This window comes from Leptonotus elevatus, chromosome 11, assembly GCF_054856555.1.
Source record: "Leptonotus elevatus isolate MCC_2025b chromosome 11, RoL_Lele_1.0, whole genome shotgun sequence".
Classification (NCBI taxonomy): domain Eukaryota; kingdom Metazoa; phylum Chordata; class Actinopteri; order Syngnathiformes; family Syngnathidae; genus Leptonotus; species Leptonotus elevatus.
Genome location: NC_141249.1, coordinates 24,225,600 through 24,251,904, shown reverse-complemented (window position 1 = coordinate 24,251,904; position 26,305 = coordinate 24,225,600). Strand labels below are relative to the sequence as shown.

General features: G+C 44.6%; 6 protein-coding genes across 13 annotated transcripts; 3 read left to right on the top strand and 3 right to left on the bottom strand.

Moving 5' to 3' along the window:
• Positions 1 to 197: 197 nt before the first annotated feature.
• Positions 198 to 6,832, bottom strand: slc5a9 (solute carrier family 5 member 9). 2 transcript variants are annotated; one of them, XM_086088318.1, is made up of 14 exons: positions 6,667 to 6,832; positions 4,492 to 4,604; positions 4,172 to 4,243; positions 4,002 to 4,106; positions 3,764 to 3,928; positions 3,588 to 3,693; positions 3,383 to 3,463; positions 3,107 to 3,312; positions 2,084 to 2,219; positions 1,906 to 2,013; positions 1,671 to 1,821; positions 1,435 to 1,603; positions 1,150 to 1,365; positions 198 to 778 (listed from the first exon to the last, which is right to left on the bottom strand). In XM_086088318.1, exons 1-14 carry the CDS (start codon positions 6,683 to 6,685, stop codon positions 470 to 472), a joined length of 1,956 nt encoding a protein of 651 aa, XP_085944444.1. In that variant the 5' UTR covers positions 6,686 to 6,832; the 3' UTR covers positions 198 to 469. The 2 variants fall into 2 exon arrangements, with proteins under 2 accessions (XP_085944444.1, XP_085944445.1); XM_086088319.1 differs by lacking the exon at positions 4,492 to 4,604 and having other exon boundaries at positions 6,667 to 6,765.
• Positions 6,708 to 8,748, bottom strand: ndufa11 (NADH:ubiquinone oxidoreductase subunit A11). 2 transcript variants are annotated; one of them, XM_086088333.1, is made up of 5 exons: positions 8,622 to 8,748; positions 8,160 to 8,252; positions 7,477 to 7,599; positions 6,946 to 7,075; positions 6,708 to 6,854 (listed from the first exon to the last, which is right to left on the bottom strand). In XM_086088333.1, the coding sequence occupies exons 1-4, from the start codon at positions 8,698 to 8,700 to the stop codon at positions 6,963 to 6,965; spliced, it is 408 nt and encodes a 135-aa protein (XP_085944459.1). In that variant the 5' UTR covers positions 8,701 to 8,748; the 3' UTR covers positions 6,708 to 6,854; positions 6,946 to 6,962. The 2 variants fall into 2 exon arrangements, with proteins under 2 accessions (XP_085944459.1, XP_085944456.1); XM_086088330.1 differs by lacking the exon at positions 6,708 to 6,854 and having other exon boundaries at positions 6,861 to 7,075.
• A 313-nt stretch (positions 8,749 to 9,061) lies between these two features.
• mrpl55 (mitochondrial ribosomal protein L55) lies at positions 9,062 to 10,432 on the bottom strand. The gene is made up of 3 exons (XM_086088334.1): positions 10,336 to 10,432; positions 9,502 to 9,679; positions 9,062 to 9,420 (listed from the first exon to the last, which is right to left on the bottom strand). The coding sequence occupies exons 1-3, from the start codon at positions 10,371 to 10,373 to the stop codon at positions 9,268 to 9,270; spliced, it is 369 nt and encodes a 122-aa protein (XP_085944460.1). The 5' UTR covers positions 10,374 to 10,432; the 3' UTR covers positions 9,062 to 9,267.
• Positions 10,433 to 11,078: 646 nt separating this feature from the next.
• Positions 11,079 to 15,445, top strand: ctns (cystinosin, lysosomal cystine transporter). Of its 6 annotated transcripts, none has more exons than XM_086088324.1 (11): positions 11,079 to 11,171; positions 11,626 to 11,687; positions 11,760 to 11,838; positions 13,472 to 13,562; positions 13,644 to 13,747; positions 13,820 to 13,957; positions 14,036 to 14,135; positions 14,195 to 14,314; positions 14,411 to 14,581; positions 14,676 to 14,793; positions 14,959 to 15,445. In XM_086088324.1, exons 2-11 carry the CDS (start codon positions 11,633 to 11,635, stop codon positions 15,099 to 15,101), a joined length of 1,119 nt encoding a protein of 372 aa, XP_085944450.1. In that variant the 5' UTR covers positions 11,079 to 11,171; positions 11,626 to 11,632; the 3' UTR covers positions 15,102 to 15,445. The 6 variants fall into 6 exon arrangements, with proteins under 6 accessions (XP_085944450.1, XP_085944452.1, XP_085944449.1 ...); XM_086088326.1 differs by having other exon boundaries at positions 11,112 to 11,440; XM_086088323.1 differs by having other exon boundaries at positions 11,112 to 11,499; positions 11,631 to 11,687.
• Positions 15,446 to 16,693: 1,248 nt separating this feature from the next.
• LOC147166633 (alpha-2-HS-glycoprotein-like) lies at positions 16,694 to 18,851 on the top strand. Its single transcript, XM_086089570.1, has 7 exons — positions 16,694 to 17,145; positions 17,597 to 17,707; positions 17,779 to 17,863; positions 18,060 to 18,229; positions 18,309 to 18,425; positions 18,546 to 18,626; positions 18,711 to 18,851. The coding sequence occupies exons 1-7, from the start codon at positions 16,942 to 16,944 to the stop codon at positions 18,849 to 18,851; spliced, it is 909 nt and encodes a 302-aa protein (XP_085945696.1). The 5' UTR covers positions 16,694 to 16,941.
• A 3,731-nt stretch (positions 18,852 to 22,582) lies between these two features.
• On the top strand, positions 22,583 to 24,758 carry LOC147166632 (alpha-2-HS-glycoprotein-like). Its single transcript, XM_086088335.1, has 7 exons — positions 22,583 to 23,034; positions 23,484 to 23,594; positions 23,666 to 23,750; positions 23,946 to 24,115; positions 24,195 to 24,311; positions 24,428 to 24,508; positions 24,594 to 24,758. The coding sequence occupies exons 1-7, from the start codon at positions 22,831 to 22,833 to the stop codon at positions 24,732 to 24,734; spliced, it is 909 nt and encodes a 302-aa protein (XP_085944461.1). The 5' UTR covers positions 22,583 to 22,830; the 3' UTR covers positions 24,735 to 24,758.
• Positions 24,759 to 26,305: the final 1,547 nt, after the last annotated feature.

The window sequence follows — 26,305 nt, the reverse complement described above, 5'->3', positions numbered from 1 at the left end:
GTCAATAATTCAGAAAAACACCCACAAGTGCAGACTGAGCAATAGATGTGAGAAGAAAAATGCAATCGATCCAATTGTGAGATTGGAGCGAATTCCAGCGTCGACAAGAGCACGTGGACTGGACCCGCGCGTTCCACGCAGATCAGGATTAAGTTGAACCACAAACAGCCAAAATCAAAGCAAGATTCAAAACCAGAGCGGGAAAAAATGCAAACTTTAATATTATTTGAAGAAGATTCTTCCTACTATGACCAATCATTTATGTAATTCAACAAACATGTCAACTCCAGTCATCAAGAAATTCTTTCCAAAGTCAAAACATCCTTTAATGCCTAAATGGAAAACCTGTCTGTGCTTTGACCAGCAGGCGGCGCTGTAATAAGAGGGACACGGGGGAGGGTGAGTCCGGCGTAGTAGCGCACAGAAAGACGTAGGTGGCGCTGGAGTCAGTCCGCAGACTTGTAGTCCTTCAGGCGTAGAATCCCCAGAGGAAGACGTTGATGGCGAGCAGCAGCAAAGCGTTCACGTTGCAAACGTTCCTCCACAGCGGCGCCTCCTTCAGGAAGTTCCGCTTGAAGACGTCGCGCGCCGCCGGAACGCTCGACGAGGCGCCGCTCAGGCCGCACAGGCGCAGAACCGCCCGGCGCCACAAGGGGGCCGGCGGCCGCGCCGGGCGGTGGCCCGGGTCCGAGTCGGAGAGGTGGCAGGGTTCCGCGTCCGCGTTGAGATCCACGCGCGGCGACGTGCTGTGCCTCGACCACCACGTCAATCTGTGCAACTGACACACACACATATATATATATTAAATTTATAAAATTTTTATTTAATTTTGGAATTATATTTTTTATCCATTTTTATTTTCACTGTTATTTATTTATTAATTTATTCATTTTTTATTTTGTCAGTTTTGGCCCTCCACAGGTGGGGTGCAACATTGCAGCAGCCCAAAATGGCCGACATGACGTCAGACTGACGCGCTCCGTCTGTGTGCACGCCGCACGTCCGCGTTCCAACGTCACAACTCGCCAGACGTCTCGCCAGACGTCTCGCCAGACGTCTCGCCAGACGTCTCGCCAGACGTGCAGTTTCAACGGGACGTTGTCGAACACGGGTTGCTCGCTGACTTCAAAAAGTGTGTGCGCGTCTCACGTGCTTGTCGGGTATGGCCGGCGTGGCCAAGCTGACGACGACCATCACCAAGCAGCTGAACGCCATCAGGAGGATGGCGAAGTACAGGTAGTGCACCTGAGTCAGCACCGAAGGACGGAGGTCCGGCTGGCCGCACGCCGGAACCTCGTGGGAGAATTCCAGAATCATCCGGATCAAGCCCACCGCCAGGCCCGCCATCAAACCCCAGAAGGCACCCTGGCACGCACACACGCACGCAAATGAGAAAAGAAGCGACATGTGGAAAGAGACGGACAATTGACGGACCGGCTCGTTGGTACGCGGCCAGAAGATGGCCAAGACAAAGACGGCCGTGATGGGCGGAGCCAGAAAGCTGACCACCGATTGGGCGTATTCAAAGAGTTTGCCGCTGTTTGCCGATTGGATGATCGGAATCCACAGGATGCTGACGACCACCAGCGCCAGGATGAAGATCCTGCGGGGGCGGTACATGCCGTCACGCACACGTAAACACGCGCGACGGTCGGCGGCGGCGGCGGCACCTGCCGACGATCATCAGCTCCATCTCGGAGGCAGCGGGTCGGGCTCGGCGGTAAAGATCCAACGTGAAGATCGTGGCGCTGCTGTTGAAGATGGACGTCAGCGACGACAGCAAGCTGGCGAACATCACGGCCAGCATCAGCCCGCGCACGCCTACACGCACACGCACGGCGCGTCATATGTGGCTCGTTTGGGTGGGTGCGTGCGCGTGTGTTTGGGACGCGGGGTTCGACTCACCAACCGGCATGAGCTCCACCACCAGTTTGGGGTACGCGATGTTGGAGCAGCCCACCGGAGTTCCACACACGCGCTGACACACGGCCGGATCCACGCAAGCCACTTCATCTACGCACACACACGCATCATGTGACACGTGCGGAGAAGGGCGGGGGCGGGGGCGGGGGGTCGTTCGGACCTGGGAACAGCGCTCTGCTGATCATGCCTGGCATGACGATGAAGAACATGGGCAGCAGTTTGAGGTAACCTCCGAACACGCTTCCTCCTTTGGCGTGACTCAGCGAACGCGCAGCCAAAGACCTCTGGACCATCACCTGCACGAGACGAGACGGACACGGAGACGAGACGGAGACGAGACAGACACGGAGACGAGACGGACACGGAGACGAGACGGACACGGAGACGAGACGGACACGGAGTCGAGACGGAGACGAGACGGAGACGAGACGGAGACGAGACGGAGACGAGACGGACGCGGAGACGAGACGGAGACGAGACGGACACGGAGACGAGACGAACACATCAGTGTTGATGAAAGCAAATGAGTACAAAACCAGACCGGAGCAACTCGACAGACGCGTCTCGACGACATCAAAGTGAGCAAAACGCAAATAAAACTATTTGCACAATGAAGTGGATTTGAATAAATGAAAGTTTTCCGTCAGACGAAGCCGGACTGACGCGTTCTTGGCACAAAGATCGAGACATGAACAAGCAAGATGGATGCCAAAATGCAGAAAAGTTGGCCTCGCACCAAAACTTTTGCACACTCGGGTTCTGGATAAGAACTCTCTCGGGTCGTCTCCATGGCAACGGCCGCGTCATCATCATCATCTTCATCTTCTTCCTGCAAAAGTCTTTGACTTTCTTTGTAACATTTTTGAATGCTCCTCATGTGTTGAAGTGATTTTTTGTTTTTGTTCACCCTTTGTTCATGGATGGCAAGGGTGGGCAATTCCGGCCCTCGAGAGCTTTCCCTCCTCCGGCACAGCTGATTCCAATCCTGCAGAGCTGGCTGACGAGCTGCTCATATGAATCAGGAGTGTTGGAGAAGGGGAACATCCAAAACCTGCAGAACTCTGACCCTCGAGGACTGAGTTTGTCCACCCCTGATCTATGGAACTGGGACCCGGTCCCTTGCGGTTTCTTTGACTTTCGTTCAACACGAATTGCTAATCAGGTTTGACGAGAGTTTAGCGACCTGGTCGGTGCACCAAACCCAGGTGGCGATGACGGTGAGTCCGAAGATGAGACCCGGCCAGGGCAGGTCGGAGGTCACGGGATCTCGGAGCATGTGGAAGGCGTCGTGGCGAGGGAGGTGACAGGTGGTGTTGGCCACCGTCGCCGTGGGAACCGACGACATGTAAACCTCCGTCAGGCCCTCGTACCAGCCCACCTTGGAGAACGCTGGCAAACGCACGCACGCACGCGTCACCACGTGTGTGCGTGCGTGCTGCTGTGTGTGCGTGTGTCGTACCAATGATCATGAGCGTGAAGGCTCCTCCCACCATGACGACGGTCTGGAATGCGTCCGTGTAGATGACAGCTGACAAACCGCCTGCACAAAGTTAGCACGTCATGTTAGCACGTCACGTGACGTCAGACCACGTGAAAGTGCAGGACACGAGCACGCGGGCTCGCTCGCCGCCGCCGCCGCCGCCGCCGCCGCCGCGTGTGTGTACCTGCCACGGTGTACAGACACGTGATCAGGAGCAGAATTGCAGTCGACATGTACAGATTCCAGCCAAAGGAAATTTTGATGAACAACGCGCCGGAGAAAAGATCCGTCTGCGGCACACGTGCACAAATCGTGAGTGTGTGCGCGCACGTGCGCGTCGTGTGTTTGTGCGCGTCGTACAGAAAGTTTGGTGAAGATGTAGAGGACGAGGGACAGGACGGACATGTACATCTGGATTCGCCGTCCTCCGAAGCGCTTGGCCAGGTATTCCGGCATGGTCACCACCCCGGCCGCGACGTACACCGGGACGAAGATCCACCCCAGAGCCACCAGGACCCACGCCGCCTACACGCACACGCCAGGGGGAGGAGTCAGGCCCGATTGGACAAGAAGAGCCACGCGATGTGCCCGTTTTTACGTTGAGCTCAAAGCCGCCCACGGCCAGGCCGCCCGCCGCCGCCGTTCCCGCCAAGCCGATGAAGGCGCCGCTTCCGATGTTGCTGGACATCAGAGACGCTCCAATCTGAAAGGTCGAACCGTCGACAGTTCATTGAAGAAAGGATGAAGGCGAGCAACCGTCGTACTCACGGGCCACCAGGTCATGGATCGGCCGGCCAGGAAGTACCCGCCCACTGTGCTGCCATTGGCCCTCATGGACGCCTGAGGACAAGATGGACGTCCACGTTGGGACGCAACGTTAGGCGCGCGTCTTCTCGTAGTCCGACCACCTCAAAAACCAAACCAAACCGGACTGCACAGGTTTTCAAATGAGTAAAAACGACAGCAAACGAAAGAAAAAAAAAACACTTAAGTAGAGTAAGCAAGTATTTGTACTTCATTACTTTTGGCCACCGTGGTAATTTTTGCGCGTGTGTGCGTGTCGTGAATTTTTGCGCGTGTGGACCGACCCAGATTCCAACAACCATGACCAAGAGCAGGTAGACCACGACCACCACGATGTCGGCGGTCTCCATGGTAACCGGTCCGGGAGGCGTTGCCGTGGTGACCGCCGTCGTGTTGCCTGCAAGATCAACTTGAAACCATCAGAAACTTCCTGCCGTCATGTGACTTTCCTTTCGGACCAATCGGTGAGCTGCAACAAGCTCCTCGCCAAATAGAGCAACAATAATCATGATGAGTGGATGAACAAACGATTGGATGGCTGTTGAATGAATGCATGAATGCATGCATGAGCCAGTGGACCATTGACGTCGTTAGTAATGGGCGGATGCAGTGGCGCCCTCCGGTGGTTTGCAGAGGAATCGACAGTTTCTATTACAACGTTTACTTGAAAGTTGAATTGAACGTTTCAATACATAAATTACTGTTTGGAGTGGATTTTTGAACGACTGCACATTTTTGATTGATTTGTAATTGAATCCTTTAATGAGTTTTTTTTTTGTCAATTTGTCATTATTATTATTAAAGTGGCTTCACTTTTCAGGAATAAAATTCAAACTTGGAAAGCAAATGACTTTTTGAAGTGGCGCTTGGTGAAAAACTGAAACGAACGGACGCCTCGTGAATGGATGACTGGACGAACAAACGAAAGGGCAGATGGATGAATTGTTTGTGGATAAATGAACGGACGCATGTTCAGATCAAGATCAATAATAATCCTCATGTATCACATCAAAATGTATCAACGTGGATTTTCACCCCTCTGCTTTAAAGCTACTACACAATATATATATATATATATATATTTTAATCTCAAGCAGTACATAAATCACTAAATCAATTTAAAATATATATATATCCCAAATCGTACAAATGGGAATGTACTTCTTTCTCATAATATATTTATTGTGCTGTAAGGCCAGCGATAAAATGTCAGATGAAAGAAAGTTGAAATTGCCTAAAGCGACGCAGTAGCAATCATCCAAATATTGATTTTGGCAAACTTTGTGTCTTCAAAATCCTCACGATGATGACGAGGATGGCTGCGCTTGCCAGAACAATCGCATATTGGGAATGTGGGAGGCGCTCAAGCTGGCCAAAGTCCAAGCCCGAACCCTCGACTGCGAGGCAAACGGGCCCACCGGCGCACAGCCGCCAAATATTCACATTGGATTTCGCTTTTGGGACGCACGCGCGCGTCCATGCGTGCGCACGTGACGCCATACTTGTTTCACGCTCGAGTACTTTTTACGAGGGTTTGGACTTCATAACCCCAAGGCGTTAAAAAAGAATAAACCTGCAACAGACGGCACAATTTGGTTTTTACATTTCATTTGGCTTCATACGTGCAGCTGAAACAATGACAATTACGAAAGAAAAGAAAAGAAAGCAGTGGCAAGAAGGAAAACTAAAAAAGGAGGAAAAACGAATACAACGGACCAAACCAAGGGAGAAAAAAATTAACTAAAGAAAATAAAAATAAAAATAAAGGGGAAAAAAAAAAAGAAAACCTGAAGGATGAAAAACAAAGTTTTATGGACTGAAAACAAAAAAGACAAGACACACAAAAAAGATACCAAAGTAAGTAAAAAACAAAAACTGGGGAAAAAAGGAAAAGAAACTACAGAAGCAAAGAAATTACAAACAAGGAAGAGAAAAAAGAAATGAAAGAAGAAACTAAAGAAAAAAGGGAAAAACCAACACAGGAAAAAAAAACTCTGGAAATGACAAAAAAATGTAAAGAAAGAAAATGGTAAATATTTTCACTTCATTGCACGTAAAACAAGATTCACGGCAAATGAAAAGCAAAGAAAAAAGATTTAAGCAAAGAAAAATAAAGCGCCTGAAGAACATAAAAGGAAAAAAACTCAAACTGTTTGTGGATCGGCCATTTCTAATTATTTTTTGCGGCTAAAAAAAAACCTTGAATGTAATGTTTCTCTTTCATTTCGAAATGTCTTAGAAATTGTGCAATTTTTGCTTGGCAGTCTTCGACGGTTGATTTTCGCCGCATTTGACGGCACCGGCCAGCTCGTGTCGGTGCGGGCAGCGTTTTGGCCTGCAGACACCTGCTGCAGGAATGTTGCTCCCGGGCGGCGCCAAACTTCTTCCAACCGGCAGGAAGAACGAGATCTCAACGTTCTACGCGGAACCCGAGAGCCCAAAAGACGACCTCCACTGACCTTCTGTGACGCCGGACATGTTGCCGCCGTGCTCCTTCTTCTTCTTCTTCTTCTTGCCGCAACGTCAGATCAATGATTAGTCAAACTAGGGCGTCGACGCTGAAAATTGAAATGGGGGAAAAAAGCTGCCGGCGATGTCTGCGGCTCCTCTCGTTTGTCAACAAACGTGACGACGCGTCAAAGGTTGGCTGTCAAGAAAACTTTATTACTTTACAACACACATTTATGAGAGCGTGAGGGAGCGAGAGAGAGAGAGAGAGAGAGAGAGGAAACATTTACAAAAGTTCCCGTGCTCGTCACAGTTTGGGAGGTCCCATCAGTCTCCAGTCCTCCATCTTGGCCACTTTGCCGAAGAAAGCCAGCACTCCCAGACCCAAACAAGCTGACGCGCCCGTTGTGATGCTGTGGGCTACATACACGCACGCACGCACGCACGCACACACGGGAAAAGTGAGAGAGAAAAAAAGACACGCTCAGACGGATGAAATCATGCCAAAGATTCAAATGAAATCCAATAATGTCATGTGATCAAAGCCAACAATGTCATCCGACCCAAACGTGTCAGCAGTTGCGTCGATGATGTCACTGGTCACGCTGATGATGATGTCACTGGTCATTTTGAAGTCATTACTAATCACCGTGTCACTAGTGATGAAGTCAACAGTAATGAATGATGTCATTGGTCAGGATGTCGCGCGCCATTATGACGTCACCATTTGTGATGATGTCATTGGATACGACGACCGTCACCAGAAATCCTGATTGCGACATTGCTTGTCATGACAATGACGACACTCTGCTGCTACTTACTCCTGGCGCCCAGGAAGATGCCAGAAGCGCATCCGCCCACAAAGTAGTTGACCGGTTCGTCCGGAGCGTCGCGGACCTGAGCAGTGAGACACGTCGTCATGCCGAAGATGGCCCCCATCGCGGCTGGTGAGACAGACGGAGCCGTCAATCAATCAACCAGTATGCATATTATCCGCGCTAACATCATAAACATGCTAGCAGCCATATTCACACGGAAGGTAACCATGGTAACAGTCAATTGCATTAACGTAACCATGGTAACAGTCTCTCTGGTTACAGCCGTACTCGTGTTAATCTCACCGTGGTAACGGCCATATTTGCAGTCATATTCACCCCGTTGTAACCATGGTAACTGTGGACACGAGTGACGAGGTTGCGCCGACAGCTTTTAATGAGCACTGGAGGCATTACAACGTGGTTGCATTACTTGTACGATAGCCAATAGCCATGTAGGACATAAATGTTAACAATCATGTAATGATCTACAGTAACAATCATATTTGCGTTATCCGTTACAGTCATATTCATGTTACTCTAATCCTGCGAAGCATTCAATGAATGCCAATGGAACCGCGGTAAAAGTCGCGTTAATGTAACCATGGCAACAGTAACGTCTGCGGTCCCGTAACCGTGGCAACAGCCATACTTGTGTTAACGTAACCGTCCCGTCGATGGTAACGCACCCATGGTAACCGTGACGTTTCCGGCCCGCTGTACAGCTTCCATTGCGGTTTCAGGCTGGAAGGCGACCAGGTGGTAGGCCGAGCCCACCAGGCCTGAAAAGACACAACACGAACTTGTTCATTAAGCCTTCACAATCAAAGGCAGCAGACGATTCGTCATCATGTATATCTTATGGAGCAAATTCCCACATCCACTGCCAAAAAATCGCAGGATAGTGAAATGAATTCCTTCGACATCATTTGCAAAGCAAGATGTCCATCAATTACATCAATAAAGGCGCGTTTTAAAGAACCACTTTAAGCAAAGAATTCGCTCCTTCTTAGCGATGTGCTAAGCTAACTCAAGAGTTTTAGCATTAGCTCCAAGTCAAGAACAGGACGTCACTTCGCGACGTTCGCGGCTCAGCAACTTTCAGCATCTGAAGCGTTGAACGCAAAATGCCGACTGTGTCCATTATTCACCTATGGTGGTGGCCACTTTGGTTGTTATCCATGTTTTTTGCACGCAGTCGGTGCCGTCTGGAACGTCCCAGTAGCCCATTGCTCCCAAGACCGCTAGCAAGGACAAGCTCGACAATTCTCGCGAGGCTTCACGCGAAAACGGAAGAGACGTCCAGTGCATTACCGCCACCTACTGCACAGGACAGAAACTTTTTTTCCCCCCCGTTTTGTTTTCTTCAGGTTGAAGTGCAACACTGGCTGCTCCGCTGCTGCTAGAGTGATTTTTGGACCATTGGACTGCCACTTTACTGAACTATCTACAATAAATCACCAAAAATCAAGAAAACTGAAATGGGAGAAAAACGGTTGACGTTTTCATCCTATCTGTTGAATTCACCGTCTTGAGACTGTTTGAATTTACTCAGTTTTTCTACCATTGCTGGGAAGAAATATTCAAAATATTACCCAATGTACAATAATGTTTATTTCAATCATTTGAAAAACATGAAGTGAATCAGTGAACACAACGAATGACAGCATGGCGTTGACGTGTTTTTAAATGCACACTTAAATACACGAGATACCACAAAGCAATGGTCCAAAAAACAAATAGATAGTTGGTGATAAAATATGCACACTCATTATCTGAACAGCAAATGTCTTCTTTTTATTTCTTCTTGTTCCAGAATTGGCTGTACTTGTCCACCTTGAAGTCGTCCTCATAGTGGACCGTGGTCTCTTTCACGGTCTTCTTGACTTTGCGCTTCTTCTGACGAATGCGGCGCTCCTCCTCCGTCAATGTGGACAGATCTACTGGCATCTAGTAAGAAGGGGGAAAAAAGTCCAATGTGAAGACAAAGGTGGGATCAAGACAAACCAGCATAAAGGCGGCGTCAGTCACCACGAGGATGCGTCTGGGTTCTTTGTAGCGGATGTTGACGGTGGAGCCGTCGGGGCGCACCAGCATCACCGGGTACGAGCGTTCGTATTTCTGTCGAGAGCAACGTACCACCGACGTCCTGTTGGAGTTGAAGCGAGCGAGCAGAGTGCGCGCGAGGGACGTTGGCTTCAAACAACACCTGAAGAAAATGTCACAATTAGAAAGAACGCAGTCAGTCATTACAAGAACAAAATTCAAAACACTATAAAGTGAATTAAGAGATTTGTTCATTTTTATTTTAATTTTAAATCTCATTTACTGACAGTTGACAAGGGCAGAGGTTGCCGATTCTCAGGACTCATTTTATATTCCTGCCCCACCCCAACAAACATTCGAGGTTGACAGTGTTGTAAGACTTCAAATTATTGCAACTTTGGTTATGGTGAATAATACTAATTACCTGTGTGGAAGGAAGGTTAATCTTTTTTTTTTTTTAAAGAAGCTATTTTGTTTACTGTAAATTGACGTGACTTCGTGTAATTAATTAGGTATGTTTCAGCAAGTGAAGATGTTGAATTATTAAAGAAAGTGTACTAATTAATGTCTGTATTGCAGAGAGGTCAAAGTTAAATTAAAACCCAGAGAGAATGTTATTATTGCAAACCCTCACAAGGAACGAAAAGTGTGTGTTGCCACACAAGTGACATTCATGCAGCCTGGTTAGTATGCTTCAAACCGAGTGAATAAATAATCAAATACAGTAATACGATTTTAAGTCGTTTCGCTGAGATGACCCTTACTATCGAATCATAAACAAAATAAGACGTAATAACAAAAAAAATAAGTCTATCTTACCATGAGAGCAAGCGATGTGTGTTGTTTATCAACGACATGCTAACGACAAGCTAAAAATAAACTGGACAAGGACGCTAACGTCACCCGGAAGTAAAACCGTTAGCCGGAAGCCAACGTAAAACTTTTTTTTTGATCACACTAACAGTATACAAACTCTCACTGGGAGATAACATTTGTGTTACAAACAAAAAAAAAACATAAAAAGAAAAGAAGAAACAGCAAGGCATTTTACATTTCTACAAGCCAACTATGTTCAGTAAGCCAATGTAAAACACGTTTTTTAAATTCAGAAATGTAAGTATGCCACACATTTTCATAACAACACTATTTCCCATACGCAGATACAAGCGTGCAGCAGTGGCAAAAGCCGGCTAACCGCCGTGCCTACATGACGGCCATATTGGCAGGGGCGACTTTCACATCTAAGGTAATGCATGGGCATTGCAAATAGGTTATAACTTGCTTATTTTCCCACGCTGCTTTTCATGGGGGTTACTTTTTTTCAAATTCCCAAATGTTTTATATATATATATATATAAAAAATGTTGGGGGTGAAAAGACAAATACATATATTGATTTGTTCAAATGTTTTTCCCAGTTTCTTTTGTCATGTTATGCACAAGCATATGCAGCACAATATGCCTGCATTGCCATTCTTTCAGGTTTCTTGTCGTCGAAATGCGTGAAACTCACTGACGACCTTGACCCTCCTAAAGCACACAGCTCATTGAGCGGTTGTTCATATCTATGGCTATTGGCGACGTACGTTCCGGCCTCTTCTTTTTTTTTTTACTTGTCATGTGACCGGCAAAGCATCAAGGAATATCTTCTCTGTGGTGAGTTCAATTTTGTCTCTCGCTAAGAAACGTCAAGTATCGTCGAATGAATGTCAAGTTACTCACGACTTTGTTTTTGTTTGTTGCGTTTACTGACCAGAATGCTTGTGTGCTGACGATGTTTTTTTCTCTGATGCGTTTACGGACCTGAGCCGTATCCGTCGAAATTGACGTTGTTAAAGTACCACTGACTGCCACCCACACCCACCTTTAAGTGAGGCGAAATTCTTTCTCCGCATTTGACCCATCCATCCATCCGTGAGGGAGCGGTGAGCAGCAGCAGCAGCATTTGGGGATCTCATGTCACCTCGAACACTTTTCACCTGCGGTAGTTCCGTTTTTGTGCATTGCTAACCGTCACCTGTTCGTGATCGTTTTGTTCGACAATACGCGTTAGTGCAGTGACGTTGGAACGTTTAATGACTTGTTTTGTGCGCATGCGCGTGTGTTGCAGCGCAGAGATGTGGCTCCCGCAGCGGCTGCTGCTGCTGCTGTGGCTGCTGGCCAACATCTCAGGTGACTCGGCCAGCATTCGAGGCTAAATGACTTTTGTCGTTGAAAAAGTAACCAACTGATCGTGTGCGACAGAATCACAAGTGTCGCTGTCCGCCCCGGAGGAGGTGACGATCCAAGAACGCACCAGTGCCAACCTTAGCATCGCCTCCAGGTGAGCAAGCACAAACATGGGAAGAAGCCTTTGTAGGTCGCCAGTCACCTGGCTGCAGGTAAATGTCGTAAATGGCAACGGTTGTTTGTTGAAGACGTTTCACCGGTTTCGTCAGCCTTTTGGATTGAAGGTGAGCCGTCTCCGACAAACAAGTCAGGTCCATTTTCCGCCATTTAACCTTTGTTGACAAACGTGGAAAGAATTCACAGGCAACTTTTGAACCTTTGAGTGGAGCCCTGCTCAGACTCGGGGCTGTGTTGGGAACCATTTACTCATTCCCAATCTCTACTCCCTGATCAGTCATCACTATGGATTTCTCTAATTGTTCACTGTTCCGTCCCCTAAAAATGGTCACGAGTGATTCTCATGATTGGATCGGCCTTCCGGGGGCTCCAGTCAGGCTGCGGCGGAACTAAATATTGCTTAGCTGGAAGCATTTAGTTTTTTTGTTTTCTTTCACTGCCACAACCCGTTTGTGATTTTGTGTCTACATTTAGAAAGTAGGCGGACAAGTGCACCCGCTTTCTGTTGGTGCTTCAGTTTGAGTCCATCGATTTCCATTTTTCTGTCAATTGAAAATGATTTGTAGATCGTCACAAGATAATAATCGACAAATGTGAATCAAAGTTAACGAACGCTAATTTCACGTTAGCATACCAGTGGGATTTTACATTGACTAACTTGCTATGTTTTAAAAACAAAGTATTTAAATATACAATGTGCGTCATTCTTTTTGTTGTGTGCCTAATTTTAAAGTAAACTTCAAGTGGGGTGTCATGAAACCGCTTAAAGCTCGCTCAGGGACGGCAGAATCACATACATGACACACGCTTGCATTCGGGTTACTTTCAAAATGGCGGGAACTTGTAAACGCACGGTCATCATTTTTTCTTTGATTGGATTACAATCCAGAGAAGCCATCATGGAAATCACCATAACATTTTGATGACTTGTCCAGCCCACTGATCTAAATATATTACTCCACACACGCTTGTGCAAGCCATTGAAGCCACAGGGCGGCCATCTTACTCCTCCCGTCTCACGAGCAGACTACTGTATAAACTATGTGTACAGATGAGACATATACAATTCGTAGGCTCTTAGTATTAGGGGCTTTGTGGCAGGGTGGTCACTATTTTTTAACAAGTAAAAAAAAAAAAATACAATAAAAAGTTCACAAGTGGACGGTATGTGCTGCTTTGAAGACCCCCTTTTCCTTTTATCGCTCAGTTCCGTTGAGCCCAATATTAGATTTGGTAGAGGCATCTTTTGTTGAATTAAAAGTATAACTCTTTCCTCCTGTAAACACCATTAAACATATCATTTATACATGTATTTAAGGCAAGTTGTAAAATGTCTGAAGTCATCTTGTTTATGTTTAACAAATTGAAAACATCATAAATCATGCTGTTTCTACCAAGTGCAGTCTCAATTGTTTTGCAATTTCCATACTGTGAACGTATACGATGGCACGGCGAGAAACGTTTCTTGCGAGGAGCAATATGGCGGCCTATCGTCTATCCAGTCATATATTCGGATCAGTGGTCCAGCCCTCCTCGCTAGAAAATGACGACGTCGCTATTGGCTGGTGGTTAGGACGCGTTTGCTCAGCTAAGTGTGTGCGTGTTTGCAGCGTGCCGCTGGAGCAGCCGCTGCTCATCCATCTGAACGTCACTTTCAGCTCCAAGAGCAACTTCTCAGCCATCGTCAGCTTGCCGGAGCAGGTAAGACCAGAACGGCCGCTCTGGAAAACTCCGTGACTCGCAATCCCGCCGTGCCGCTTCCACGCCGCCTCTGTCGTTTAGGTGACGCTGCCCGCCGCGGCGACGTCGGTCAGGTTCGCGGTGACGGCCCACGTGGCCGGACAGGTGACGGCGTACCTGCTGAGCAACGGCACAGAAGGCGGCGGGTGAGTGGCGGGCGGGGCGACGGACGACACGGCGGCGCCTCCTGACGCCGGCGCCCTGGTGTGTCTTTGCAGCTCGGCGTCGCGTCTGCACTTCCTGGTTGTCCACAGCAATGCGGTGGCGCTGCTGAGCGAGGCGGTGGGCTGGATCTACTTCCTGGCCTGGTCCGTGTCCTTCTACCCGCAACTTTGGGAGAACTTCAGGCGCAAAAGGTGCCTTCCTTGGATTGCAAGTCATGTGACTGGCCACGTGGAAAGCGGCGTGACCTTTGACCTTTGGTGTCATTGCAGCGTGGTGGGCCTCAACTTTGACTTCCTGGCGCTCAACCTGACCGGCTTCTTCGCCTACAGCGTCTTCAACATCGGCCTCTTCTGGGTGACGCCCATCAAGGTGACGCCTTTGCCCGCCTGTCGCGCGTCATGTGATTTCACGCGCCACTTCCTGACCAGGAGGAGTACCTGCAGAGGAACCCCAACGGCATCAACTCGGTCAAGGCCAACGACGTCTTCTTCAGCCTGCACGCCGTCCTGCTGTGTCTGATCTACGTCGGCCAGGCCGCCGTCTACGAGGTGGCGGCCGCTACCCTTTCCGCAAATTCTCTTTTTGCAGGATCTGTGTGTGAAAGGCTTTTCTGGAAAAGCGTGTTGTTGTTTTTTCCCTCTCAGAGGGGGGCTCAGACGGTGTCGTGTACGGCCCGCCTCCTGCTGCTGATTGGCTGGTCCTTTGCGGGCGTCACCTTGTTCCTGGCCGTCTTGCGGCGCCTCAGTTGGTTGGACTACCTCTACTACTTGTCCTACATCAAACTGGCCGTCACGCTGGTCAAGTACGTGCCGCAGGTCGGTCTTCCCTCCCTCGATCCATCTGCCGCCGTTTCGGGGAACAAATGTGGAGATTCAGCTGGCAAATGTCACGTGACTTTCCCGCCATCAGGCCTTCATGAACTACCGTCGGAAGAGCACGGACGGCTGGAGCATCGGCACCGTGCTGCTGGACTTCAGCGGCGGCCTGCTCAGCATCGCGCAGATGATTTTGGATTCCTACAACAACGGTAACGCGTCTTCGCCTTCTCGACAAATCCCATCGGCGTCCATTTGATGAATCGTTCCTGCCCTCATCCGATTGTCCAGCATGTCAAAAGGGTTGTTGACGTGATGAGGGAGAATTCCATCAAACGTTTCAGCTCCAACTATGTGATGGGCTTTTCTGTGTACAGACGAGTGGCGCCTGATCTTCGGGGACCCCACCAAGTTCGGCCTGGGTCTCTTCTCGGTGGTCTTCGACGTGCTCTTCATCTTTCAACATTATTGCTTGTACCGCTCGCGCTACAAGGAGATCGGCCGCAGCCAGACCGATTGAAGCGCCGACCTCATCGCCTCCTCCAACTGTAGCGCTCCAGTTTAACTGGTCGACAACATTTGCGGGCATCAACATTCTTCAAATCAAATCTTGAATGAAGATTGAGATTAAAAAAAAAATCTTACATTTAATTTTTTCTCCCCTTTTCTCCTAAAAATAATTCAGGCATTTTCTCCAAAGATAAAGCGTTTCTTGTTGTGATTTTTTTTTCCCTTGGGGGGAGGTGGGGATGGGGGCTTGGGGGGGGGTAATGTTTTGTTCACCCCCCCCCCAAAAAATGACATTCTTTTTTCCTTCAAATAAAAAAAATATTTGTATATTTAAAATAAAATACATTCCCAGAAGATATTGTCTTTATTTTTTAAAAACATTTTTAAATCTTAATGTTGCTACTTGACCTCAAAGTGTTATTTTTTTCTTGAAAAAATAAATACATACTTGACATGACTTTTTTTCCTCAAAAAGGTTTTTACTTGTACAGCCATTATCTTGAAAAATACTCATTTTACCTCAAATAGGCTTTTTTCCCCATGCAAAAAAAAATAAAAACGGGGGGGAAAACGCTGTGTGTATATATATAAATATACACAAAACCAAAAACATTTTATTTATATGCATGGCAGGTGAATTGGACACTCCAAATTGTCCATAGGTGTGATTGTGAGTATGGTTGTTCGTCTCTGTGTGCCCTGCGATTGGCTGGCAACCAGTTCAGGGTTGTTCCCCGTCTACTGCCCGAAGCCAGCTGGGATAGGCTCCAGCAACCCCCGCGACCCTTGTGAGGACAAGCGGTACAGAAAATGGATGGATGGATGGATGGATTTTATTTATATTATAAAAAAATGAAAAATATATCACTTTTTTGTCAAAATAAAACTTTTTTTCATGATAAATTGTAAATATTCTAAGCTATAAATAATATTTTTCTTTCTTCTTCAAAGAAGGAATTGATGGGGGGATATATATATATATATATATATATATATATATATATATATACATACACACATACACAAAAACAAAAACATTTTATTTATATTATAAAATTATGAAACACATTTTTTGTCCAAACAAGATTTTTCCTCTTTTTTTTTGTAAGACAAAACCACTTTCTTGAAAAATATATCACTTTTTTGTCAAAATAAAACTTTTTTCATGATAAATTGTAAATATTCTAAGCTATAAATAATATTTTTCTTTCTTCTTCAAAGAAGGAATTGATGGGGGGATATATATATATATATACACACAAAACCAAAAACATTTTATTTATATTATAAAATTATAAAACACATTTTTTGTCCAAACAAGATTTTTCCTCTTTTTTTTTGTAAGACAAAACCACTTTCTTGAAAAATATATCACTTTTTTGTCAAAATAAAACTTTTTTCATGATAAATTGTAAATATTCTAAGCTATAAATAATATTTTTCTTTCTTCTTCAAAGAAGGAATTGATGTGGGGGGGCGATCAAGCATTTCTCTGAGAAAAAGTCCATAGAAAACAGTTTTTGGAAAAGCAAATGATGGAAAATTGAATTCAAATAATAAAAGTAAAAACGGCAACTTTTGTCCAAAAATCCTATATTTTTCCCTTCTTAAAAATGAGTTTGTTTTGTACAATTCAAACTTTGTTGTGGTCGGACGCGGATTTTTCTCCACTTTGATCGTTTGCTCGATTGCGCGTGTCCTGATTTTTGGCCACTGATTGCAAGCAGGTCTGCCACTAATGAGCTCACACGTGCCAGCTGTTTGACCTCCCGTGCGATTGGCGGTCCGAGCTCGTCATCCTGCTTAAAGTGTGCACCCAAGTGTGTTTTCGTCATCTGCTGTTCTTCACGATGGTCGCTCACCTGTTTGTTGGTCTGCTGTGGTGCGCCTTGGCCCCGCTGGCCCTCCTGAGGACGGCGCCTTTGCCGGGGGTCACCTGCAGGAAAGATGGCGTGGAGACGCTGGTCAACATTGCCGTCCAGCATATCAATTGGCAGCACAAGCACGGCTTCAAGTTTAAGCTCAACAAGATCCTCGGCAGCAAATATCAACAGGTTAGCATTTAGCATTAGCACCGCATGCTTTAAAAGTTTTTTTTTTTTTTTTAAGGAAGTAATGGAATTATCAAGTGTGTAATGATCTTTTAGCCTTTCGTTTGTCTTAAAATTTGCTATGAAATGATTTACCTTAATTTGACAGTTTTTGTGAGATGCAGAAGCGACATATCCCCTGACCCCCAAAATTTTGGCTTGTGAACTAAAGCAAAAAACTTTATTAGTATTTTTTTTTCCCCGTGTAAATTGTACTTTAAAATTTAGGAAACTGACTTTTTTTCTTTTTTTTTTAATACAATGAGATCTATTTACTCAGTTTAAATTTCTTTCCAAACGTTCATTTTTGTGAACAGGTTAGCTTAGCGTTCCCATTTAATCAATCCAATTCCTAAGTTGAAATAATTTTGACAGTTTCAAAATGTTAATTTTTTTGGGGGGGCCCCCCCATCAGGTGCCGGGCGGCTGCCACGTGGACGTGTCTCTCAAGCTGGTGCAGACCAAATGTCACTTCAGCAACCCTAAATCTCACCAGCAGTGCGTCCCCTTCAGATTTGCTGAACGTGTAATTATTCCGTCGCAACCTTCGCCCCCCTCCCGTCATGGTGCCAGCTCATGAGGGCTTATTGGTTTCAGGGTGCGGTGGCGACGTGCGGCGTCCGTCTTGCGGTGGCATCCGGCATGGCCTCGGTCAGCAGTCACCTTTGCACCACCAGACCAGGTAAGGCGCCACCAACGCTCGCCGTCGTTGGAAACTGACCAGAGTCAAATGATTTGATTTAGAAAATGCTTCTGAAAAGATGAATTGCAGTCAGAATCCTTTCCCGCTCACTCCATGCAAACTTGAAACTTTCCTTTAAGGGCAAGTTTTATTTTGCCTAACCTGCTTTTTTTTTTAACATGCCGGCTGTTTTCAGAACACACCAACGCGGAAATGGCCATGATTTGTCCCGACTGCCCCGCCTTGTTGTCCCTGGATGACCCAAGAGGCGAGAAAGCGGCACACCAGGTGGTGCTCAAATTCAACCGCGAGGGCCAACACCGCAATTTCTTCACCCTGATGGAGATTGCTCAGCTGACAAGCGTGGTGGGCGAAATACTGCTTTTGCTGCATCACAGGCCAAATGAGTATTTTTGTTTTGAAACCATCTTTTCCTGCGTGGCAGTACATTCTCGGCTTAGGCATGCAGACGAGTCTCAAGTTGGCCCTGGTGGAGACGGACTGCCACCGAGAGGCCAACATTGCGTTTGCACCCTGCACGCCTCTCTGCCCCAATCAAGCTGTCAGTTAGCCGTCATGCTAATGCAACGTTCAAACCAAGACAAATGTTTTCACTTTGTCAGGATTGTCAACTGTCTTTCATTTTACTTTATTTTTTGACAGCATTTATTTTCCCTTTCAGGTTCACGTCTTTTGCCAGGCCACTTATTACGACAGGGAAGCTAGAATTGCGCAACTTAAATGTGAATTTTATCCGCCGCAAGTAAGTCAACAAAAATTCATGCCGTTACTTGTACGCACAAAGCACCTTATTATTATTATTATTATTATTTTTCCCTTCCCACAGAAGTCTGTGTCGGACCCCGCATGCGGACCGTTGTTCCATCAAAGGCCGGAAGCTTTGGCTTGCAAGGCGCAGCTGGGAATCCGCAAGCCGGCAGTCCATCACATTTGTCCCTTCCCGCTTATTGTCAATCAGCCATATTGATCCAAAGTCTGAACATGGCGTTGTGCTTGGCACTCGTGATTAACAATAAAAAAAACTAATGCATTTAAGTCTGTGGTGTGTGCTTGGTTGCTTTTGAAAAAAAATAAAACTATGAACATAAAGTTTCAAGGACTTGATGTATTTCTGCCTGTGACCTTTGCCCTCCCACATGTTAGTCTGGGCTCCATCGAATATGTTGGGCATATACATTACAGCCGTTAAACGTCCTCAGCGTCTTCTTTTGGACACACGCAAGTCTTGAAACGTTCCTGTGTGGACGAGATTTGTTTGAGGAACCGAGCCGGATTTGCTTCCGTCTGGGCGCCGCCTCAGTTTGATACCATTTTAAAGAACCTGGAAATGAAGTCATTAACCTGGTTTAACTGCATGTGATGAATTGTTTCAGTGCGCCTCAGGACTCCCTTGAAAAAGTGATTTTCCTGGTTAAATTGGTTCAAAAAAAGTTTGTTTTAGCACCAGGCTAAAAGCAAGTTTTCTGGGGGTCATTACGATCAAAGGAGCACTCAGCATGTGGGGTAACTCCTCCCCCCCTTTTCCTTGTCTTTACAGTCAACCAATCTGTGCTTTGGCTACTCGCGGTTCAGCAACTGCATGTACTCGCATGTTCAGATTTTTCAATATTTTTTCATTCTGAATATTTTGGAGGTGATTTTTCCGTCCGTCCGTCTTCAATTCCGCTTATCCGGGGTCAGGTCGCGGGGGCAGCAGCTTTAGCAGGGAAGCCCAGACTTCCCTCTCCCCAGCCACTTCAGCCTGCTCCTCCGACGGGATCCCAAGGCGTTCCCAGGCCAGCCGAGAGACGTAGTCTCTCCAGCGTGTCCCGGGTCGTCCCCGGGGCCTCCCGCCGGTAGGACATGCCCGGAACACCTCCCCAGGGAGGCGTCCAAGAGGCATCCGAACCAGATGCCCGAGCCACCTCAACTGGTTCCTCTCAACGCGGAGGAGTAGCGGCTCAACACTGAGTCCCTCCCTGTGATTTTTCATTTATCCATATTTGAAATTTCAATTGAAATATTTTCATAGGATTCTAAATTTGGCTTAAACATATTTTGTATTGCTGCTGCGAAAAAAAAAAAAAAATCAAACTTGTTTGAAAAATAATAATTGTTAAAGTACTACTTGGGATTTTTTTCCTAGTAAAAAATAATGACTTTTTCTTTAAAAAAAAAAGGCATTCTTTAAATATTTTCAAATTTGCTGTTTGTTTTTTTAACCCAATCCTCTTTATTGCATGTTCATACATTTGGAATGTCCATTAATAAGGGATCATCAATGATTTGCAGATTGCAATGAGTCGTCACCATGGTGATTGATTGAAGACCCGCCCACCACACCTGTGAGCTAATTGAGCAGGCATTTGCCCTCCTCTGTGATTGGTCGTCAGCCTCCTTAAACCGTGGGCGTTTGATTTTTTTTGATTAAATTCTTGTAATTGTTGCCAAAATCTGGCATTTCCTTTGAAGTGTGATAACTTAGTCATTTATGAATATTTTTTTCACTTTCAACCGCTCAAAATGTTCAGTGGCATCAGACCTATCTCTACATATATAGTTTTTATTTTAAATGTATTTTTTTAATGCCCCCTATGGACAATAATAGCGGTATTATGCTAATAGCAAGACTAACTATGCTGTATATATATATAAAATAAAAGACTAATTTGAATATTTCATATGACATATTTAGAGGCTTGAATAAGTCCATAAGTCATAACAATAGAATTTTTTCTGCATGCCCAGTTTTCACACAATGGCAGTTTTCCGAATAGCACAAAACTCTTGTAATTTTGCCAAAATCTGGCATTTCCTTTGAAGTGAGATAACTTAGTCATTTATGAATATTTTTTTCACTTTCAACCGCTCAAAATGTTCAGTGGCATCAGACCTATCTATACATATATAGTTTTAATTTAATTTTATTTTTTTAATGCCCCCTATGGACAATAATAGCAGTATTATGCTAATAGCAAGACTAACTATGCTGTATATATATATATATATATATATATATATAAAATAAAAGACTAATTTGAATATTTCATATGACATAGTTAGAGGCTCAAGCAAGGTCATAAGTCATAACAATATAATTTTTTTATGCATGCCCAGTTTTTATACAATGGCATTTTTCAAAACTCTTGTAATTTTGCCAAAATCAGGCATTTCCTTTGAAGTGAGATAACTTAGTCATTTATGAATATTTTTTTCACTTTCAACCGCTCAAAATGTTCAGTGGCATCAGACCTATCTATACATATATAGTTTTTATTTTAAATGTATTTTTTTAATGCCCCCTATGACAATAATAGCGGTATTATGCTAATAGCAAGACTAACTATGCTGTATATATATATAAAATAAAAGACTAATTTGAATATTTCATATGACATATTTAGAGGCTTGAATAAGTCCATAAGTCATAACAATATAATTTTTTCTGCATGCCCAGTTTTCACACAATGGCAGTTTTCCGAATAGCACAAAACTCTTGTAATTTTGCCAAAATCAGGCATTTGCTTTGAAGTGAGATAACTTAGTCATTTATGAATATTTTTTTCACTTTCAACCGCTCAAAATGTTCAGTGGCATCAGACCTATCTACACATATATAATTATTATTATTATTATTTTTTTTTTAATGCCCCCTATGGACAATAATAGCGGTATTAGCTAATAGGGAGACTAACTATGCTGTATATATATATAAAATAAAAGAATAATTTGAATATTTTATATGACATAGTTAGAGGCTCAAACAAGTCCATAAGTCATAACAATAGAATTTTTTTATGCATGCATTTTGTATTAATTTATTAGCCTTTGGCGCCACCTAGTGGATTTTTGTGTTAACACTCTCAACACACAAATTCCTCTATTTTCATGTTTATGACTCGTCAAAGAAGCGATTGCATCAGTAATCACGGAAAATGCATTATAACACATCAGGTTCACAGCATATCAAAAACTGTGATTTATAATGGGAGTCAATGAGCCAAAATCGGGCATTATTACATGTTAATGTTTTTGTTCACCCCCCCAAAAAATGACATTCTTTTTTTCTTCAAATAATAAAAATATTTGTATATATTTAAAATAAAATACTGAAAAATGCATTCCCAGAAGATATTGTCTTTTATTTTTTTAAATATTTTTTTTAATCTTAATGTTGCTACTTGACCTCAAAAAGTGTTGTTTTTTTTCTTGAAAAAATAAATACATACTTGAAATATGACTTTTTCCTCAAAAAGGTTTTTCTTTGTACAGCCATTATCTTGAAAAATACTAATTTTACCTCAAATAGGCTTTTTTCCCCATGCAAAAAAAAAAAAAAAACGGGGGGAAAAACGCTGTGTGTATATATATACATATACACAAAACCAAAAACATTTTATTTATATTATAAAATTATGAAACACATTTTTTATCCAAACTAGATTTGTCCTCTTTTTTTTGTAAGACAAAACCACTTTCTTGAAAAAGATATCACTTTTTTGTCGAAATAAAACTTTTTTCATGATAAATTGTAAATATTCTAAGCTATAAATAATATTTTTCTTTCTTCAAAGAAGGAATTGATGTGGGGGGGCGATCAAGCATTTCTCTGAGAAAAAGTCCATAGAAAACAGTTTTTGGAAAAGCAAATGATGGAAAATTGAATTCAAATAATAAAAGTAAAAACGGCAACTTTTGTCCAAAAATCCTATATTTTTCCCTTCTTAAAAATGAGTTTGTTTTGTACAATTCAAACTTTGTTGTGGTCGGACGCGGATTTTTCTCCACTTTGATCGTTTGCTCGATTGCGCGTGTCCTGATTTTTGGCCACTGATTGCAAGCAGGTCTGCCACTAATGAGCTCACACGTGCCAGCTGTTTGACCTCCCGTGCGATTGGCGGTCCGAGCTCGTCATCCTGCTTAAAGTGTGCACCCAAGTGTGTTTTCGTCATCTGCTGTTCTTCACGATGGTCGCTCACCTGTTTGTTGGTCTGCTGTGGTGCGCCTTGGCCCCGCTGGCCCTCCTGAGGACGGCGCCTTTGCCGGGGGTCACCTGCAGGAAAGATGGCGTGGAGACGCTGGTCAACATTGCCGTCCAGCATATCAATTGGCAGCACAAGCACGGCTTCAAGTTTAAGCTCAACAAGATCCTCGGCAGCAAATATCAACAGGTTAGCATTTAGCATTAGCACCGCATGCTTTAAAAGTTTTTTTTTTTTTTTTAAGGAAGTAATGGAATTATCAAGTGTGTAATGATCTTTTAGCCTTTCGTTTGTCTTAAAATTTGCTATGAAATGATTTACCTTAATTTGACAGTTTTTGTGAGATGCAGAAGCGACATATCCCCTGACCCCCAAAATTTTGGCTTGTGAACTAAAGCAAAAAACTTTATTAGTATTTTTTTTTCCCCGTGTAAATTGTACTTTAAAATTTAGGAAACTGACTTTTTTTCTTTTTTTTTTAATACAATGAGATCTATTTACTCAGTTTAAATTTCTTTCCAAACGTTCATTTTCGTGAACAGGTTAGCTTAGCGTTCCCATTTAATCAATCCAATTCCTAAGTTGAAATAATTTTGACAGTTTCAAAATGTAAATTTTTTGGGGGGGGCCCCCATCAGGTGCCGGGCGGCTGCCACGTGGACGTGTCTCTCAAGCTGGTGCAGACCAAATGTCACTTCAGCAACCCTAAATCTCACCAGCAGTGCGTCCCCTTCAGATTTGCTGAACGTGTAATTATTCCGTCGCAACCTTCGCCCCCCTCCCGTCATGGTGCCAGCTCATGAGGGCTTATTGGTTTCAGGGTGCGGTGGCGACGTGCGGCGTCCGTCTTGCGGTGGCATCCGGCATGGCCTCGGTCAGCAGTCACCTTTGCACCACCAGACCAGGTAAGGCGCCACCAACGCTCGCCGTCGTTGGAAACTGACCAGAGTCAAATGATTTGATTTAGAAAATGCTTCTGAAAAGATGAATTGCAGTCAGAATCCTTTCCCGCTCACTCCATGCAAACTTGAAACTTTCCTTTAAGGGCAAGTTTTATTTTGCCTAACCTGCTTTTTTTTTAACATGCCGGCTGTTTTCAGAACACACCAACGCGGAAATGGCCATGATTTGTCCCGACTGCCCCGCCTTGTTGTCCCTGGATGACCCAAGAGGCGAGAAAGCGGCACACCAGGTGGTGCTCAAATTCAACCGCGAGGGCCAACACCGCAATTTCTTCACCCTGATGGAGATTGCTCAGCTGACAAGCGTGGTGGGCGAAATACTGCTTTTGCTGCATCACAGGCCAAATGAGTATTTTTGTTTTGAAACCATCTTTTCCTGCGTGGCAGTACATTCTCGGCTTAGGCATGCAGACGAGTCTCAAGTTGGCCCTGGTGGAGACGGACTGCCACCGAGAGGCCAACATTGCGTTTGCACCCTGCACGCCTCTCTGCCCCAATCAAGCTGTCAGTTAGCCGTCATGCTAATGCAACGTTCAAACCAAGACAAATGTTTTCTTTGTCAGGATTGTCAACTGTCTTTAATTTTACTTTATTTTGACGGCATTTATTTTCCCTTTCAGGTTCACGTCTTTTGCCAGGCCACTTATTACGACAGGGAAGCTAAAATTGAGCAACTTAAATGTGAATTTTATCCGCCGCAAGTAAGTCAACAACAAAAATTCATGTCGTTACTTGTACGCACAAAGCACTTCATAATTATTATTTTTTATTTTTCCCTTCCCACAGAAGTCTGCGTCGGACCCCGCATGCGGACCGTTGTTCCATCAAAGGCCGGAAGCTTTCGCTTGCAAGGCGCAGCTGGGAATCCGCAAGCCGGCCGTCCATCACATTTGTCCCTTCCCGCTTATTGTCAATCAGCCATATTGATCCAAAGGCTGAACATGGCGTTGTGCTTGGCACTCGTGATAACACAATAAAAAAAAACAACGCATTTAAGTCTGTGGTGTGTGCTTGGTTGCTTTTGAAAAAAAATAAAACTATGAACATAAGGTTTCAAGGACTTGCTGTTTTTCTGCCTGTGACCTTTGCCCTCCCACATGTTTGGAGTCTGGGCTCCATCGAATAACATTGGGGTTACATGGCATGAATGCAAAAGACATTGAAACCTTGGCTTGACGTGGACACGTATTTTCAGAATAAAAGTTCCATTTTGCCCCATCCCAGCAAATGTGTTTGGAGGTTCTGATAAGCCTCTAGCTTTTCTTTTCATGCCCTTTTATCTCAAGTGTGTACCTTCATACTGTATACCTTGTCAGTGGCCTGATGTATATTGTAACGCACAGTGGGTAATATCTCCACGAGTCAAAAGTTCCGTTCCGTCTTCAATTCCGCTTATCCAGGGTCGGGTCGCGGGGGCAGCAGCTTTAGCAGGGAAGCCCAGACTTCCCTCTCCCCAGCCACTTCAGCCTGCTCCTCCGACGGGATCCCAAGGCGTTCCCAGGCCAGCCGAGAGACGTAGTCTCTCCAGCGTGTCCCGGGTCGTCCCCGGGGCCTCCCGCCGGTAGGACATGCCCGGAACACCTCCCCAGGGAGGCGTCCAAGAGGCATCCGAACCAGATGCCCGAGCCACCTCAACTGGTTCCTCTCAACGCGGAGGAGTAGCGGCTCGACGCTGAGTCCCTCCCTGTGATTTTTCATTTATCCATATTTGAAATTTCAATTGAAATATTTTCATAGGATTCTAAATTTGGCTTAAACATATTTTGTATTGCTGCTGCGAAAAAAAAAAAAAAATCAAACTTGTTTGAAAAATAATAATTGTTAAAGTACTACTTGGGATTTTTTTCCTAGTAAAACAGAATGACTTTTTCTTAAAAAAAAAAAAAGGCATTCTTTAAATATTTTCAAATTTGCTGTTTGTTTTTTTAACCCAATCCTCTTTATTGCATGTTCATACATTTGGAATGTCCATTAATAAGGGATCATCAATGATTTGCAGATTGCAATGAGTCGTCACCATGGTGATTGATTGAAGACCCGCCCACCACACCTGTGTGCTAATTGAGCACACAGGTGTCAGGCATTTGCCCTCCTCTGTGATTGGTCGTCAGCCTCCTTAAACCTTGGGCGTTTTTTTTTGATTACATTCTTGTAATTGTCGCCAAAATCTGGCATTTCCTTTGAAGTGTGATAACTTAGTCATTTATGAATATTTTTCACTTTCAACCGCTCAAAATGTTCACTGGCATCAGACCTATCTATACATATATAGTTTAAAAAAATGTTTTTTTTAATGCCCTCTATGGACAATAATAGCAGTATTATGCTAATAGCAAGATTAACTATGCTGTATATATATATGTAAAATAAAGGTCTAATTTGAATATTTCATATGACATATTTAGAGGCTTGAATAAGTCCATAAATCATAACAATATAATTTTTTTATGCATGCCCAGTTTTTCACAATGGCATTTTTCTGAATAGCACAAAACTCT

Excerpts from the sequence above, each read along its gene's own strand:
- LOC147166633 (XM_086089570.1), top strand. The coding sequence starts at position 16,942 with ATGGTCGCTCACCTGTTTGTTGGTCTGCTGTGGTGCGCCTTGGCCCCG. Across the intron at positions 18,426-18,545 it reads CTCTCTGCCCCAATCAAGCT|GTTCACGTCTTTTGCCAGGC; the intron begins GTCAGTTAGCCG and ends TTTCCCTTTCAG. Across the intron at positions 18,627-18,710 it reads GTGAATTTTATCCGCCGCAA|AAGTCTGTGTCGGACCCCGC; the intron begins GTAAGTCAACAA and ends CCCTTCCCACAG.
- slc5a9 (XM_086088318.1), bottom strand. Across the intron at positions 3,929-4,001 it reads TGGGCGGCTTTGAGCTCAAC|GCGGCGTGGGTCCTGGTGGC; the intron begins GTAAAAACGGGC and ends GTGTGCGTGTAG. Across the intron at positions 3,313-3,382 it reads CTTCACGCTCATGATCATTG|CGTTCTCCAAGGTGGGCTGG; the intron begins GTACGACACACG and ends TGCGTTTGCCAG.
- mrpl55 (XM_086088334.1), bottom strand. The coding sequence starts at position 10,373 with ATGTCGTTGATAAACAACACACATCGCTTGCTCTCATG. Across the intron at positions 9,680-10,335 it reads ACACATCGCTTGCTCTCATG|GTGTTGTTTGAAGCCAACGT; the intron begins GTAAGATAGACT and ends CATTTTCTTCAG. Across the intron at positions 9,421-9,501 it reads AACCCAGACGCATCCTCGTG|ATGCCAGTAGATCTGTCCAC; the intron begins GTGACTGACGCC and ends CCTTCTTACTAG.
- LOC147166632 (XM_086088335.1), top strand. The coding sequence starts at position 22,831 with ATGGTCGCTCACCTGTTTGTTGGTCTGCTGTGGTGCGCCTTGGCCCCG. Across the intron at positions 23,035-23,483 it reads TCGGCAGCAAATATCAACAG|GTGCCGGGCGGCTGCCACGT; the intron begins GTTAGCATTTAG and ends GGCCCCCATCAG. Across the intron at positions 24,116-24,194 it reads TTGCTCAGCTGACAAGCGTG|TACATTCTCGGCTTAGGCAT; the intron begins GTGGGCGAAATA and ends CCTGCGTGGCAG.
- ctns (XM_086088321.1), top strand. The coding sequence starts at position 11,591 with ATGACTTGTTTTGTGCGCATGCGCGTGTGTTGCAGCGCAGAGATGTGG. Across the intron at positions 14,136-14,194 it reads TCTGGGTGACGCCCATCAAG|GAGGAGTACCTGCAGAGGAA; the intron begins GTGACGCCTTTG and ends CTTCCTGACCAG. Across the intron at positions 14,794-14,958 it reads TTTGGATTCCTACAACAACG|ACGAGTGGCGCCTGATCTTC; the intron begins GTAACGCGTCTT and ends TTCTGTGTACAG.
- ndufa11 (XM_086088333.1), bottom strand. The coding sequence starts at position 8,700 with ATGGGCTACTGGGACGTTCCAGACGGCACCGACTGCGTGCAAAAAACA. Across the intron at positions 7,600-8,159 it reads AAACGTCACGGTTACCATGG|CCGCGATGGGGGCCATCTTC; the intron begins GTGCGTTACCAT and ends CTGTCTCACCAG. Across the intron at positions 7,076-7,476 it reads CATCTTCCTGGGCGCCAGGA|CCCACAGCATCACAACGGGC; the intron begins GTAAGTAGCAGC and ends GCGTGTATGTAG.